Below are 17,500 nucleotides of genomic sequence, written 5' to 3'. Positions count from 1 at the left end.
AACACATAAACTTTCAGTCCCTCTTTTTAAACACAACACAACTCTTAATTCCATGCATCCTAATTTTTCTAACAATTATCTACATGGATTACCATTGAACTTTAAAAGCTCAAAGGCAATATAATGTATTGGTATATTTATTTTTTTATATATTATTTTTTTATTTTTTTGTAAAAAAACATTTTCATTCTCCCTCTTCTTGAAAATTTGCCATGCAATGAAAGCCAGTTAGAAATCCATTTTAATCCTCTTTATACACATCTATATTAAAATATGCTTTCAGTTTAGCATTCTGCCTTATTATTATTTTTTATTTTCCTATTATTTCTCCACGTACGGTTAACACAACCCCACCATTTACTGACTTATATATATATATATATATATGTGTGTGTGTGTGTGTGTGTGTGTGTGTGTGTGTGTGTGTGTGTGTGTGTGTGTGTGTGTGTGTGTGTGTGTGTGTGTGTGTGTGTGTGTGTGTGTGTGTGTGTGTGTGTGTGTGAGAGAGAGAGAGAATGTAAGTATATATATATATTTGACAAGGGATCGGGAGCTGTAGCAATTTGCTGTACTTGAGATGTTTCAAGCCAAATAAAATCCATGCCAACCATACATACAGCCTCGTCCTCTACAGGAGACAGTGCCACATGAAATGCATTCATGCCAGTGTTGTGTTGACACGTAAAAAGCACCCAGCATGCTCTGTAAAGTGGTTGGCGTTAAGAAGGCCATCCACCCATAGAAACCATGTTACAAGAGACAACTGGAGTCTGGACGGCTCCCTGGCTGGCCAACTGGTGTCAAACCATCCAACTCATGGCAGCATGAAAAATTAACGTTAAACCAGTTAAATGAAACATGGAATAGGATTGGCGTTGCTGAAATTGAAACTGGCCAAGATATCCTGTTCGTCATTATGACGTGACCTATATGATCGCTTTAGGAATTAAAGAGCAGCCTTCGTTGACTCGAGTATAATTTCCGGTGTTTGTTTCCTGTAAAAAGATTGACAGTCAAAGTGATAAACAATGGCTTACTATCTTATATATAACATTAGCTACTGATCACATGTTCTCTCAATCCCTCTACACTCTGCCTCTCTCTCTCTCTTTCTCTCTCCACACGCACACACACACACATACAATGACACATATACATACATATTGATGCAAACTCACATAAATCTCTCAAGCAAATTCTGTTAAGCTTCGTAAATTCAATTCTACACTATTTGCCACATGTTTGTATAATACTGAAGGTAGAAGTGGGGGGTGTGATGAATTTTTAGAAGGAGTGGAAGTGTGTATGCGTAATGTGACCCCAATGCTTTTTTAATGTAGTATTTACTCTATCAGTCACTTTTACCAAACCACTAAGTTACAGGGATGTAAACACACCAACACCTGTTGTCAAGCAGTGAAGGGTGACAAACACCGACACGAAGACACACACACACACAAGGCTTTCGTTGGCCTGAGGCTACAATAGATGACATTTTCTCAGCTGGATACTCTTCATGTCGCTAACCCTCACCTGTTTCCAAGTCAGTTAATATTTTTCGGGGCCAGACATGTTCCCACAGAATATTGGAAACGAATGATACTGCTTGTATCATGACAAATAGTAACCATTTACATCTATCGCACGATGTCAAGATGAAGAGACACACACAAACAAACACACACACACACACACACACACACACATATTTATACATATAGATAGAAATACATACACACACATACATATATATGTGTGTGTGTGTGTGTGTGTGTGTGTGTGTGTATTCTTCTACTTGTTTCAGTCTTTTGACTGCGGCCATGCTGGAGCACCGCCTTTAGTCGAGCAAATCGACCCCAGGACTTATTCTTTGGAAGCCTAGTACTTATTTTATCGGTCTCTTTTTGCCGAACCGCTAAGTTACGGGGACGTAAACACACCAGCATCGGTTGTCAAGCGATGGTGGAGGGACAAACAGACACATATATATACATATATACGACGGGCTTCTTTCAGTTTTTGTCTACCAAATCCACTTGGGTTGGCCCAAGGTTATAGTTGAAGACACTTGCCCAAGGTGCCACGCAGTGGGAATGAACCTGGAACCATGTGGTTGGTAAGCAAGCTACTTACCACACAGCCACTCCTATGATTGAATGCTATCAATTGAAACAATTCTTCCACTGAGGCCTCAGGTCGTATTTCTAATCGCATTAGCAATACGACCACTGCATGTTCACAAAGGGCTCCTCGGCAGTCAGAGAAGGGCCATAACGTAACAGAAAGAGCAAATCAGTAAAAAGAGAAAATGCCTTGGGCTTCAATTCTATACCCTTTTATTTTTATCTGTTACATCTCTTTCGATCTTTGGTAACACATGATGTCACACTTTAAATGCAATTGACCGACGAATGAGAATGCATACATGTGTGTGTGTATGTATATGTGTGCGTGTTTGCATGTGTGTGTATATATATATAATATATATATATATATATATATATATATATATAGACAGACAGATAGGTAGATAGATAGATAGGCAGACAGACAGATAGATAGATAGATAGATAGATAGATAGATAGATAGGGTGATAAATAGAATATTAATTTAATTTAAAACCAAGTGGCCTAGCATATAAAAAAATCTGAAAATTCAGAAAAAATTATATTACACGTGTATAAGGGATGACCACTAGGTGGACATCGCTGATGACCTCTTTCTAGCATATTGGATGTCCACCTAGTGGTCATCCCTTATACTCGTGTAATATATATATACACCCACACACACACACACACACACACACACACACACACACACACACACACACACACATATATATATATATATATATATATATATATATATATATATATATATATATATATATAGTGGAGGCGCGTGGCTTGGTGGTTAGGGTGTCAGCATCATGATCGCAAGATTGTGGTTTCGATTCCTGGACCGGGTGACGCGTTGTGTTCTTGAGCAAAACACTTCATTCCACGTTGCTCCAGTCCACTCAGCGAGCAAAAATGAGAAACGCTGTGATGGACTGGCGTCCAGTCCAGCTGGGGAACACATACGCCATTGAAACCGGGAAACCGGGCCCATGAGCCTGGCTAGCCTTTGAAAGGGCGCATTTATTTATTTTATATATATATATATATATATATATATATATATGTATGTATGTATGTACGTATGCATGTATGTATTTATATGTGTATGTATGTAACCAACCTCAGAAACCATTTCCACCGCCAGTAGGGGCATTAACACCACCACCATCACCACCTGTACAACCTCTGCTGTCTCTTCACTTAATATTCTCTTTCTCCTTAATTCCGCTAATCTCTCCATATATGACCCACTTCAAGGAACCAATCCCAGCTACTACCCAGACATTGCAATTTTACCCTTCTCTATTCCAGCATTTTTGGAAAATTTCAAGTGATTTCTCTTCCGTCTCTCCTCATTGAAATTTTAGAAGAAAACTGAGCTAAATATTATTATTATTATAAATTACAACAACAACAAACATCCCGACAAATATATAACCAAAATACCAGTACTTACGAATGTATATAACATACAGAAAATGGCACCACTAGGCACTGCACACATCCTACGTAAAGCAGTGAAAATAAGAGCACCACAGCAAATTTATTCATGACATATATTTATTCATGACCTATATATTTTATTACTGTTGGTTCTACCTTGTTCGCGGCTAGAGTTCCTAGGATTCATATGTGAGGGATACTTTCAAAAGTCTTCCTTTAATGGAACCAAGCCACGCTTTTGTTCTACTGGAACTAGATTGTTTTCCGCAAAAAACGTATATATCTTTCCTGCGAGGATGCCTGTTAACACTTTCCATAAGAAGTTAAGATAAGCGATGGGTCGGTAATTGCCAACCTAATTGCCTTTTGACTGATTTTTCATCAACAATATTATCTTTTCCTCTACAATCCATTCCGGAACAATTTAAGCAATTGTCTAATTGCAACCCAATTCGTTTGTGTGTTGGCGTAAACCACTTGAGCCAGTAGCCTTGGATTCCGTCTGGTCCTGCCACTTTCCAGCTTAGTAACTTTAATACCTGTGTAATTACATCTTCCGTTGTTACGCGTACATGGACTTGTCTTGGAGCCTCAGGGTTACGGAGTTCGGATCTCATGGAATGACTCCACTCAGCACCATGGTTGTGGAAAACCACTTGCTCCCAGATATTACTACAAAATTAGCGGGTTTCCTCAGTTTCAAGAGGTAGACAACCTTCTGTGCCTCCACCTAAGCTCTTAAAAAACTGCCTCTTATTTGAGAATAACCTGTTTTGCTTCAGTGTTTTTGCCCGGATACGCTGTTCCAAGGTTTCGATAAATTTTGAACCTTTTTTTTTTTTACTGTTTGGCATTTTGTTACAAGATATGCCCTCACACCTTCTTTAGTATGTTTCCATTACTCTTTGGATCATTCTATGCGATTCAGATCTTTGCGTACGGTTTCAATATCGCCTTCGAGTCTCCGCTTCCACCATGGCTCCTTCCGTCCGCCTGCTTTCCTCTCATTTTTCCCCAACCATTTCACTACTAAAACTGAACCGGATCTAACCAAGTCCCTTCTTTCCGATAGACCTTTCTTTGGAAAGTACTTCAGGATCCCATCAACCTTTTGGGTCACGCATTTCACATTGTCACGGTCGAGGCATCTCAATTCACTGGCTCGGTCTCTGTTCTTGTAACAATTATACCCTCGAGTCATATCATGAGGCCCCTCTGTTCCTCACGTTATACTGATTGACCGGCCTCACCTCCACTACAGCTTCACCTTGTCTACTCATTCGCTCATCTTCACCTACATTGTCTTCCTCGAGGTTTTTCTATTATTTACTTCTATTGTATACAAAATTAGTAAAAAAAATCAAAATTTATTTGAATTCTTAAGAGTAAACAGATGGTAAGATAGGATGTGAAAAACAAGAAAAGGGGGGGGTGTAGAGAAACGAGGAGAAGTAAAGCAGTGGAAGTGGATAGTGGGAGTGAGGTTTTGTGTAGCCAGTTTTTTAAAATTTTATTTGATATATTTTTTTAAGATTTCCTGTTGAACCTCAAAACTTTGTCATTGGTTGATTTTTAAACAATTGGATTTCTATACATTGTTCCACATGATGTGTGTGTGTGTGTGTGTGTGTGTGTGTGTGTGTGTGTGTGTGTGTGTGTGTGTGTGTGTGTGTGTGTAAATCTACGCAGTATAATTCTAGTATGTATTATTATGTACAGTGCAGTTAGATATGTGTCACTCCTTTTTTGTTATTGCTAACCTCCTCCCCACTTTTTTTTTTTTATTTCCGAGAAAAGTTCTTCATGCACAAATGTGTGAAGTTGAAGAGAGGATACCAAACGATTAGTTTTGGATCGCGATCTGCTGTCTGACTTTTATCATTTGAGAAGGAACCAAAACATTTCCAACAATGTCCATCAGATATCTTCTGTTTGTGGACATTTGTCTTGGCATTGCCAGACACGTCTATGCCGTAGATTTGACCCTGAAACCTGGTGAGACCAGTAATGCTGTAATCGATGCAACCGTAAGAAAAATCCGAACGAAATGTATTCTGGCACAAGACAGTTATTTCCTGAGACGGTTAGCAGAGGCCCAGATGAACTCTACCGCAGCAACAACGGGTGGAATATGGAGGGTAAGTACCAGATTTTTATATATACACACAGGCACAGACTCACACACAGAGAAGTACACATGCACACACATACAAACATATCACGCTTGTTATTAGTAGCTGCTTCAAAATGTCATTAAAGAACACCTTCCCATGCCATTCAGATAAAGACTGTTTTAGAATAAATATATAGAATCTCTCTCTTATCAAATACATACATTTAGGAATATTAGTGGAACATTGTCATCAAAACTTCCGTTACGTATAAACAAAAGAGGCCGGATATTGCTGTTTGACACAGACCAGAAGAAGTAAGTACCGTCATAGAGTTCAGCTGCCCTGTTAATGTGAATATCTCTTTGAAAATCTAAGAGAAAGAAGATAACTATGGACAGCTGCTGCTTTGAAACCACCAGCTTCTATATCCAGATTACAAATTTACATTTATACCAATAATAATTGGTGCCCTTGATTTTGTGAGTAAATGCCCAAGTAACAATGTTTATAAGCTAGGTTTTTCAAAAAAAGAAATCAAACAACGAACTTATATATTACAAACATAATCAGTAAGTGGAACAGTAAAAAAATACAAGACATTTATCGAGTTTTAAATGTAACATTACACTGGTCAACAAGTATTTTTCATCAAGTATATGTCAAGGTGGACTTAGTGTAGTTTTTAATGCTGATTTCGAATATACAATTAGTTTTTTGACATCACGTACAGTTTTCAAAATGAGAAAGTTTTTTTCGTTTTAGCTCATGTATTATATAGAAATTAGTGGAGGCGCAATGGCCCAGTGGTTAGGGCAGCGGACTCGCGGTCATAGGATCGCGGTTTCGATTCCCAGATCGGGCGTTGTGAGTGTTTATTGAGCGAAAACACCTAAAGCTCCACGAGGCTCCGGCAGGGGATGGTGGAAAACCCTGTTGTACTCTTTCACCACAACTTTCTCTCACTCTTACTTCCTGTTTCTGTTGTACCTGTAATTCAAAGGGTCAGCCTTGTCACACTCTGTGTTACGCTGAATATCCCCGAGAACTATGTTAAGGGTACACGTGTCTGTGGAGTGCTCAGCCACTTGCACGTTAATTTCACGAGCAGGCTGTTCCGTTGGTCTGATCAACTGGAACCCTCGACGTGGTAAGCGATGGAGTGCCAACAACAACATGATGTTGCGGAGTAGCGTTTGTTTATTGACTCTTCAAAACGAACTTTAAAAACTGTACTTCTCCATAATGGTAATTTGAAGCCCTTCATTCCTATTGCACACTTCATAAATCATATGAGAATATAGAACTTTTACTTCATACCATTGCCTATGAAAGACACTCATGGAAAATATGTGAAGATTCAAAATTCATTGGAATGTTAATGGGAATGCAGTCAGGTTTGTCTATGGGAGAGTCGGGCAACTGACAGATATTATTTGGAATCAAACTAGCAGGCAAGAACATCATACCAGCCAGGACTGTGTAGCGTCAAGAATACACCTTTTGTAAATCCATGTAATGTCCTATTGCCTCTTTTGCACATAAATCTTGGACTGATGAAACAGTTTGTAAAGACACTGGGGAAGAGAAATGCCAGAGGGCTTGAGTATATTGTAGAAAAGTTTCCCAAAATCACACAGGCGAGGTTGAAAGAGGATATTTTTGTCGGACCCCAAATTAGAGAAGTACTCAAAGATGTCAACTTCAAGAGAACACTGGATGAACTGGAACCGCCTGCCTGGAAATGCTTTCAACTGGATCTGTGAGGATTTTCTGTGGCAGCAAGAAGGCACTGGACTACAAGGACGGCCTCAAGAATCTTCTGAACACACACACACACATACACGATGGCTTCAGACCCGTGTTCGAGTATTGCTGTCGCCTGATCGAAAGTCCCACACATGCGAAGGCTACGACCAGCCATTTTTTGTGATATGTCTTACTTTTTTCAATGATGCCTATGCATGATGATATTTTCACTAATCTAAAACTAATCTAAAACTAATCTCTGAACCTGAACAACATAAACTCGAAAAGAAGAACTAATCTACGTCATCGAATATTGTTGGTGTTGCAGGTTTTCTCTCAGAGTTTCCCTTTCCTAGAGAGATGTTGTGACAACAGCAAAGGGACCCCTCCACTCCCAGTGACTTTTACCTGAGAATGTACCTTAAGAAAGCAAAAATATAAAATAAAGAATTTGGATGAGTGAATAAAACAAAGCATTTGGATGAGTGAATAATAGTTTAGATAGGGTAACAATATCTCGTATGCTCTTTTTGTTTATAACAGTAAGGTGTAATTTGAGGTAGTTTTATTTGCTATTTCTAACAGGTCAGGAGACTTCTCTCTTTGGCACATAAATTCTTTTGTCTTTTATTTCTGTAGGTAACCAAAGCCCAACTGACAATCGTCAAAGATGCTTGCAAGGGTACACTGAGAACAAACTGTAGTAAAGTCCAAACAGAGTTTAATGTTGCTGTATCGACTGTAACAATGTCCGACCTACAGAAACCCCTATATTCCGGATTGGTAATGAGCTTGTTTATCTTGAACTTACAAACGCCAATCCCAGTCAATAAACAACAGCAAGCAGTTTACTGGGTCCAACATATCAACTCAGCTGGCTCGACTGATGTCTTCACAGATTTTGCAAATAAATTAGGACAGAGGAATGGTAAGTAGAGATATTGTTTAAAATTCTATGCTAGATATTTGTCATGTGAGAACCTTATGAGAAGGACCGAGCATTGAAATACAAATAACAAGTTTTTTCCGGATCTGATCACACATGCAAATAAATGTCTTTGAGAATAAATTTGAGCCGACTCTGGGAATGGAATTTCCCGAGTCGTTAATCTACTGCGCTACACCGTATATGTGCGTGTGTGTGTGTGTATATATGTATGTATGTATGTATGTATATATATATATATATATATATATATATCATGGCACTCCCACATTCTTCTTCTTATTATTCCCTACCAAGAATTCACAACGATCTCGAACCCACGAGAGTAAACAAGAGAGACAGAGAAAGGCAGAAGCAAGGAAAATGTCCCCTTGTATTTGAATACTATGCAAGTATTCTTTTAAAAAAAACTTTTCTTTTAATTTTTCCAAAATTCAATTGTTCTCCATACTTACAGTTGAAAAAGTCTCAATGACTGAAACCGGTACTGAAATGGTTTTTATAAAATTATTTTAGCATTTTTTACCTTGACTTTTTCTTCCATATATATACATATATATATATATATATATCCAAACACATCACATGTCCAAACCAACACAGTCCCCTATTTTCCACAATTCATGTCTCTTCTCCTTCCACGTGTTCCATCCATTTTAAGCGACAGGCACTTCTTTATGCAACTGTCTTCGTCCAAGCACATCACATGTCCAAACCAACACAGTCCCCTCTTTTCCACACTTCTTTTTATATCTAATTTTTTCTCAATACACAAGTACTTTATCATACATGCACTCTGATGTGTTCCATCCATTTTAAGCGACAGGCACTTCTTTATGCAACTGTCTTCATCTATACACATCGCATGTCCAAACCAACACAGTCCCCTCTTTTCCACACTTCTTCTTATATCTAATTTTTTCTCAATACACAAGTACTTTATCATACATGCACTCTGATGTGTTCCATCCATTTTAAGCGACAGGCACTTCTTTATGCAACTGTCTTCCTCTATACACATCGCATGTCCAAACCAACACAGTCCCCTCTTTTCCACACTTCTTCTTATATCTAATTTTTTCTCAATACACAAGTACTTTATCATACATGCACTCTGATGTGTTCCATCCATTTTAAGCGACAGGCACTTCTTTATGCAACTGTCTTCCTCTATACACATCGCATGTCCAAACCAACACAGTCCCCTCTTTTCCACACTTCTTCTTATATCTAATTTTTTCTCAATACACAAGTACTTTATCATACATGCACTCTGATGTGCTCCATCCATTTTAAGCGACAGGCACTTCTTTATGCAACTGTCTTCCTCTATACACATCGCATGTCCAAACCAACACAGTCCGCTCTTTTCCACAATTCTTCTTATATCTAATTTTTTCTCAATACACAAGTACTTTATCATACATGCACTCTGATGTGTTCCATCCATTTTAAGCGACAGGCACTTCTTTATGCAACTGTCTTCCTCTATACACATCGCATGTCCAAACCAACACAGTCCCCTCTTTTCCACACTTCTTCTTATGTCTAATTTTTTCTCAGTACACAAGTACTTTATCATCCATGCACACTGATGTTGAACATCCAACAGAGCACACTAACCCTAACCCTAACTTCATTCCTCTCTAGTCTTCGGATGTCCTTTTCATTCATGGCCCATTTTTCACTACCATGTAGCATCGCTGTTCATACATAATAATCTTACAGTCTGCATTTTTTTTGCAGAGAGATCTTTTGTTGCCAGAAAGTGTAATGGCTCTCTGAACTTTCTCCATCCTATTTTTATTCTAGCAGTTATACTTCAATGACAATCAAATACTTAAATTTAACAAGAATTTAATATTTACAGATTCATAAACATAAGTTTGTTTTAAATATTTTTCCAGATTGCGCCAGTGCCCAAATCGACCTTGTTTTCGTTATTGATTCATCCGGAAGTGTTAAAAAACCTAACTTCGAGAAAACAAAAACTTTCTTGCAAAATATTGTAACTAATCTAGACATTGGTCCAGATACGACACGTGTTTCTGTTATTAGATTCTCAGATGAACCCGATATACCATTTGGGTTAGGAACCTACAACACGAAAACTGCAATAATGAAAGCTATTAGCGATATAGAGTACATTGATGGGAACACTTTCACACACTTGGCGCTTGATAAAGCACGTAACAACGTTTTTACGAGTACAAGAAAATCTGTTGCTTCCAAAGTTTTAGTGTTGGTAACTGACGGAAAGTCAGAGAGTGAAAATAAAACAGTAGCGGCAGCTGAAGAACTGAAAGATAATGGCGTCACTATATTTACAATTGGAGTTGTCAATCCACTTGTATCTGAGTTAATTGCATCAGCAAGTGAACCCAGTTGTACACATTTCATCAACTTGAAAGATTATAATGAAATTAGTTTTATTGTGAAGGAAATTCAATCTGATTCCTGTAAAGGTAAGTCTGATATCAAATAACTTTCATTATCAGTGGTGGTGGGGTGGTGGTATCCCTGTCCTTTGTCATTTCCTCTGTGAGGTACGTATATCATATTACATTACATTATATTATATTATATTATAGTTTCGTATATTTATATTATATTATATTTTGTTTTATTTGATTGCTATGCTGTGCCTTCCTAAACGTCACCTTCTATTTCCAGCTCCGACCGTTGTTCAAAAAGAAACTCCGTTACTTAATATTACCATTCCAAAAACTAACGAGACAAAACAACAAGTCCTGCAGGTCACCAACACGACTAAGTCCACCTTGGGTACAACAGTTCTGGTAAGACGAATATTCTAAGAATAATATATACTGAATTGTGTTTTACTGTTTTTATGGATGATTGACAAAGAAGGGAGAGTGCCCATAAACCTCTCGGTCCTTCCAGGCCTAGATGGTCACATTCTTATTAGTGACGTTTTATTGGGACATTTATGGTTGCAAGATAAATGTGGACAAAGGAGGGAATGAGTTCACATTGGGTGATTGAAGAAAGGATTCGGCATACTGGTTAGTACAGGAAAAATAGGGTCTAGTCATGGATTGTGCAATGAGGTGGATAGAGGTGTGTGTGTGTGGCATTTACTTTGGAGGGGATGATATGCAAATGGCTAGTTCCGAAAAGACGATGTTGTGGTTGTGGTAATGGTAGAAGAGGCAATAGGAGGAGAAAGTGGGTTTATGGGACAAAGTTTGGAATCCTTTTCTAAATAAAACAGCCAAATGAAGTCAGGGGTACCGTATATGTCGTGCCCATTTTGTTTTCCACTGAGTGTCTGTCCAGTTTCGTATGGTCATTGTGTATGTTATATCTGCTGTTGTTTTCTGCAGGCGAGTGTCCAGTGTGGTGTGGTCAATGTATATGCTTCATTTAGCAGCAATTATCCTAATGAAGCCGACTACGACTACAAGACTTTGGCAACTGATGATCAGCCAGGGAAATTATTTCTTGTACAAAAATCAGAACTTGAGAAGCTTGCACTTAATGTCCTTTCCCAAAAACGATTCGATCTCAATTCCTCAGCCTGTGACAATCCTTCCTACAACATCAGCATCAACCCAACAGGTAAGCTACTTTATTTTCTTTTAAACATTGTTCCATAATCTTTATATCTTTCACGTAAGGACAGTAAATTACGGAATAATCAGTGGACCCTTTAGCATTTAAACTGGCCATATCCGGCCAAAATATTCTACCTGCTTATGTTCAAACTTTCAAGTTGTGGCCACTTACTCCTACCCTACAATGTCATTCTAAAAATATACAATTACATCATCGAAATTTCAAAGCTATGAGATATTACAGGATTAATTTGAAGCAATATGAATAAATAAATGTTAAATTCAAGAGGATAATCTGTAAGTTCATCTAGAAAATAAAATGAATCAGGCCTACAAGAACAGACCACTAAGTAAATTCTAATCTGCTACAGTGCAACTGCATTGGTGACCAGGTCACCCTTGGACAACAGATATATTAACATCTCCAAAAATTAATGGAAATTGAAATAAACTATTTTGTAACTATTTTAAATTACTAAAATATTTCGCGATGGTGTAATTATTGTTGTTACATCTAGTGGAGCCCTTCCCTCTGGATTTATTCACCAATCTAATTTTCAAGGTTTGGTTGGGAAGTTCACCAACCAAAGCCAACACTATTCTAAACTACAACCTCAACACCACTCCCCCAACACTAGTAAGTACTACTACCGCCACCAACACTCACATCACCACGACTAACACCAACACTACTAACATACCACAACGGCAAACACTACTACTACCGCTACCACTCAACAGAACACACACACACATAATATATATCTAACTATAACTATGTTTAGATGTGCTCACTACCAATGGAAGCTCTGTCTATTCCTGCTCTAACATTTGTCTTTCTCTATCACAGCACCCAGAATTGAAGCGGCTTGCATCGTAAAACATGTCAATAGCTCATGTACTGCAAAGCAACTCGACTCTGCATGTTACAACAGTAAGTACTTACATGTTTTTAGCCCCTAAACATTACCTTCTCCTTCGGTATTATTACGGGTACACATAATCCAGAGGCTTACAAGTTCACAATCTATGTCTACAGACCTTTAGCCGTGCATTGAGGGCAGGGTCTCAGGCTAAGATCAAACTTTGTTGAAGAGACCATGGAAGAATTCATTTAAATAATAAGGGGTTCTTGGTTGTAAAGTAGTTATGAGGAACCGACATAATGCTTCAATGTTAGACCTCTTCAAATGCACAGTTTAAATCCCCACACCCTTGACCCCTGGGTACCATTAATGTAGACGCTAAGCATTTCTTTTGTCTGAGACCAACACCATATATTGATATGGTTTTCCTTCCTATAGCACCTTCCATTTCGTAATTGCACTGCTTGCTGGTAGGTGTGTAGTACAAGGGAACCACATAAACTGAACGAGGTGTGTGTGTGTGTGTGTGTGTGTGTGTGTGTGTGTGTGTGTGTGTGTGTGTGTGTGTGTGTGTGTGTGTGTGTGTGTGTGTGTGTATGTTTATGTCATTTTGCGTCTTTTTTGTAAATGACGTATTCTGTTTGCAGCGACACCTGTTGTTGGTGAAGTCAGTCAATTGTATAATAACAGTATTCTCAAGAATGGCCAAATACAAGAACAAGTTTTGGAAATCAGCAACAGTACAGATTCTTCAGGAAGTACGATTCTGGTAAGACGATCTTTCTTCAAAATACCGCTACGTTTCTCTTTTTATTTTATGGTCATGTAATTAGTCACATGTACTGGTAGGGGTGGGGTCAACTCCCACAAACCTCGTTGCCCCACCGAAATCTGTCAGATTCATCTGAATGATTTTCTGTTTGTGCCTGTTTTAGATAAAGGGTTCGAGTGTAAGACTTAATAGGGGAAACGTAAGGGTGAGATCCAGAAGGGGTGATGAGAAGGGGAGTGATTGGTGGGACTGTAAACTTCTGAGGAGACTAGATACAGGTGGGCCTTATTATGCAAGTCATATTGGTGATCCTTGAAGAGGGAGAAGGATTTAAGATGCTAGGAGAAGATGAATTGTTAATGATTGTCTCCACATCACACCCGAATTGTTGGGATTGTTGGGAAATAGGTCCTTAATTGGTGGGGCTAAAGAAATGGTATTCCCAGAAATGGAGAAGGATTTCTTTTGAATTGGAAAGTTCAGTAAAGTCCCTGGGTGGCACAGGGGTATAAAGTTTGGGGGTAATGGAAGGGATATTGACAGGGCGAGACAGTATATTGGTAGGAAGATATCTTTGACCAGTGTCCGAAGTTCATCATGTATGTTATATCTTTGCTGTTCTGACCAGGTGAGTACCCAATGTGCCGAAGTCACTGTGTATGGTGCCTTTAACAACAGTTATCCCATTGAAGCTGACCACGACTACAAAACGTCTGCAACGGATAAGAATCCTGGTAAAGTAATAATTGATGCGAGAGAATCACAAACTGATAATTTTACACTGACTGTCTTCTCTAAGAGACAATATGGCCCGAACTCTCCAGCTTGTGACCATCCCTCCTATGCAGTCAGCATCAAACCAAACGGTAAGAAAATGTTTTATTTAGAAAAGGATTCCAAACTTTGTCCCATAAACCCACTTTCTCATCCTATTGCCTCTTCTACTATTACCACAACCACAACATCGTCTTTTCGGAATTAGCTATTTGCATATCATCCCTTCCAAAGTAAATGCGACACATACACCTCTATCCACCTCATTGCACAATCTTATTCTACGTTCTGTATGCTTAGAGGAGTGTATACATACATACATGTGTATATAGAATCTATATACACATATAGACAACAGCAACAACAGCTGTGGCGGCAATTACACCTGCAGCGACTCAAACGGCGGCAATAGAAATACCAATAGCTACAGTATCATCAGCAATGCATCGGGCAGGGGCAGCAACAGGGGCCTTGTTGACGGGCACTGTGACAGGAGCAACAGCATTCCCAGGAACGGGTTTAGCAGTGACAACAGCATCAGCAGAGAAAGCGACAGTTACAACAGCAGCTGTAACACCACCAGCTGTAACACCACCAGCTGTAACACCACCAGCTGTAACACCACCAGCTGTAACACCACCAGCTGTAACACCACCAGCTGTAACACCACCAGCTGTAACACCACCAGTATAAGCACACAGGCACGGAAATATAGCAGTTCTACAGGCGGCTCTTCAAACATCCTCTTACCAACAAAGGTCCTCTTTTGGGATATCATAGAGCTGCAACATCAGAGAGATCCCAGTAACGTATGACATTTAAATGAAGACGTTACGCTATACATACTTAAATGGAGGGTCCTAGAACAACCGGGTCTATGCCTCGACGGGAGCATACGATGTAAGCTTTGCTTTGTCCGAAGGACTAAGAATCCTGAAAAACTCTCATGACTCGGAGACCGTTTTAAACTCTAAAACAGAAATATTTACTCAGTACTCTCATCAGAGGAAATTAGTGTTGGAAACTCCGAATTCCCTATTTCCTAACTATGGAAATGCTACCACCATCAGATGAATTCGACAGGGGTCATGAACGAATATAACTGAATCCGAACTAAAAGGAATAACTCCGCTCTGCCCAATGTTTTGCCAGTTGAGTTTCTTCTTGAATGTTTTGTTCACAAAATTAACTGACCAATCAAGTTTATCTCCATCCAGTTGTTGAGAGGTTATGTGCCTCCGGCTATTTGAGTCTTACAAGTCTAACGTTTTAGAATGTGTCACTTTTCACACTTATGAACTACTGACCAATATCTATCTATCTATCTATCTTTTGTACAGATCCCACACTTGAAGTAGTTTGCCATCGAAAACAAGATGAAAGACATTGTACTCCTGTAGAATCTGAGTCTAAATGTTCTAAATGTAAGTAATACAAACTTTTAATCTCCAAATTTCACCTCTTTTTTGATTGCTTCCTCTTTGTTTGTTTGCCTATTTTTTGTGTGTGTTCTTGCTACACACAATGCATCAATGTTAGAACTCTTCAATTGCCCACATTAAACCCCACTACCTGGCTCTTGTGCGTTTTTACTGGAATCCTTTCTGTTTGTAACATTTAGTTGATGTCTCCAGTCTGCTAAATAACTTGATGTCTCCATACATTAATTCCTGTTGATTCTTCCATTGCATAGTTCCAGTGTTTATACAATGGTGCCAGAGACAGAAGTGGGTCGTTAGTGAAGACTCGCCTAACACTAGAATAAAAAATAAAAAATAGATCAACAAAATTTTCTTTTTAATAAAACCATTTTTTTACTCTGTGACTAATTTCTTAGAGAAAATTACTTACATGCTGACATAACATAGAAATCTTTGTAATTCTTATAGATGTTTACGGATTCTTTGCCATCAAATTTGATTGCAAAGATTTCAAATTTGGTGGCAAAGAATCCGAACTAGATCGAAAACATTTATATTAGCAAATGAAACATGAGTGACGGAGAATAAATGTAAACCCAAAATTTCCACTTTCCTGTTTTATATACACATACATATATACATACATACAAATTCGTAGGAGAGGTCCTCTCAAGGTGAATACTGGCATATTCAGTATTCTAACTTAAAAATCCACATTGAGTTGGATATACCAATACTGCTTCTGTCACTTATATAATTTTATTTACATATATATATATATATATATATATATATATATATATATATATATATATATCTACACCCATCCATATGCATACACACATTCATACATATATAATAAATGTATTTATATCTTTTATATTTTTCAGTGACCACAATGCATACAATAACAGCAATTGATGTTGCAGTCACAGCGAAAGATGTTGCAGTCAAAGCAACTGATGTTGCAGTCACACCGACTGGTGTTGCAGTCACACCGACTGGTGTTGCAGTTACTAAACAACTTTCCATAAATGCATGGATTTATGCTGGACTCTTACTTGTTTGGCAAATGGCTTGATCAGAAGCAACGACCAGCTATAACTGCTACCAATACCAATGAACTGTTATAGACTCATACAAACACATCTATACATACATATATGTATATATATGCACAGATATACAGTCCACTTCCTCCCTTCACCATCCTCTCTGCTCTCGTGTGACCTGTGGTCAACTTTCTTTTCACTCCAGCCGCTGTGAAGGCAAGACGAACTACTAGCGTTCTACCTCAGATTTGCGTTTGGCCGTACGGCTTTTGAATGTTGTTTTCACTGTCCAATTTTTCCTGTCTTGGTTTGTGTTTGCCACCTTGGAAACCTCTGTGTAGTGGGTTGATCCATTACTCAGGAAGAGACTATTCTAGAGTACGTTCTGTCTTATCTTCGAAACGTCTAGATAGAATAGAGACAGCTGATGAAGGGATATTCCAAGTGGCTTTCCGTTTTCCTATGTGTTCGTTCCGTTGTCTGTAGTTTATTGTTCTAACGTCCTGTACCCTGATATGCATATATATACACATGTAGATGTAAGTATGTACATATATGTGTGTATACATGTATATATATTCTTTGTATTATTACATTATTGAACGCACACGTCCTTTTTTGCAAGTAAGTCTACTATTATTCTGACGTGACTCTATCTTTCTAT

General features: G+C 38.4%; 1 protein-coding gene across 5 annotated transcripts in view; it reads left to right on the top strand.

Moving 5' to 3' along the window:
* LOC106870157 (uncharacterized) overlaps positions 1-17,073 on the top strand; it is a 69,293-nt gene extending 52,220 nt beyond the window's left edge. For 4 of the 5 annotated variants that reach the window (XM_089343562.1, XM_089343565.1, XM_089343563.1 and 1 more), the window contains 8 exons: positions 10,281-10,838; positions 11,047-11,171; positions 11,721-11,955; positions 12,802-12,885; positions 13,465-13,586; positions 14,218-14,455; positions 15,704-15,787; positions 16,675-17,073. In XM_089343562.1, coding sequence (XP_089199688.1) covers positions 10,281-10,838; positions 11,047-11,171; positions 11,721-11,955; positions 12,802-12,885; positions 13,465-13,586; positions 14,218-14,455; positions 15,704-15,787; positions 16,675-16,865 — 1,637 coding nt within the window. In that variant the 3' untranslated portion in view covers positions 16,866-17,073. Of the gene's footprint in view, positions 1-5,364; positions 5,706-8,066; positions 8,356-10,280; positions 10,839-11,046; positions 11,172-11,720; positions 11,956-12,801; positions 12,886-13,464; positions 13,587-14,217; positions 14,456-15,703; positions 15,788-16,674 lie in introns of all 5 variants that reach the window. The other variant, XM_089343566.1, reaches the window with a different exon arrangement.
* The last annotated feature ends 427 nt before the right edge of the window (positions 17,074-17,500 follow it).

This window comes from Octopus bimaculoides, chromosome 27, assembly GCF_046866305.1.
Source record: "Octopus bimaculoides isolate indiv1 chromosome 27, ASM4686630v1, whole genome shotgun sequence".
NCBI lineage: Eukaryota > Metazoa > Mollusca > Cephalopoda > Octopoda > Octopodidae > Octopus > Octopus bimaculoides.
Note: the sequence above shows the minus strand (reverse complement) of the source record. Positions and strands in the feature narration are given on the sequence as shown.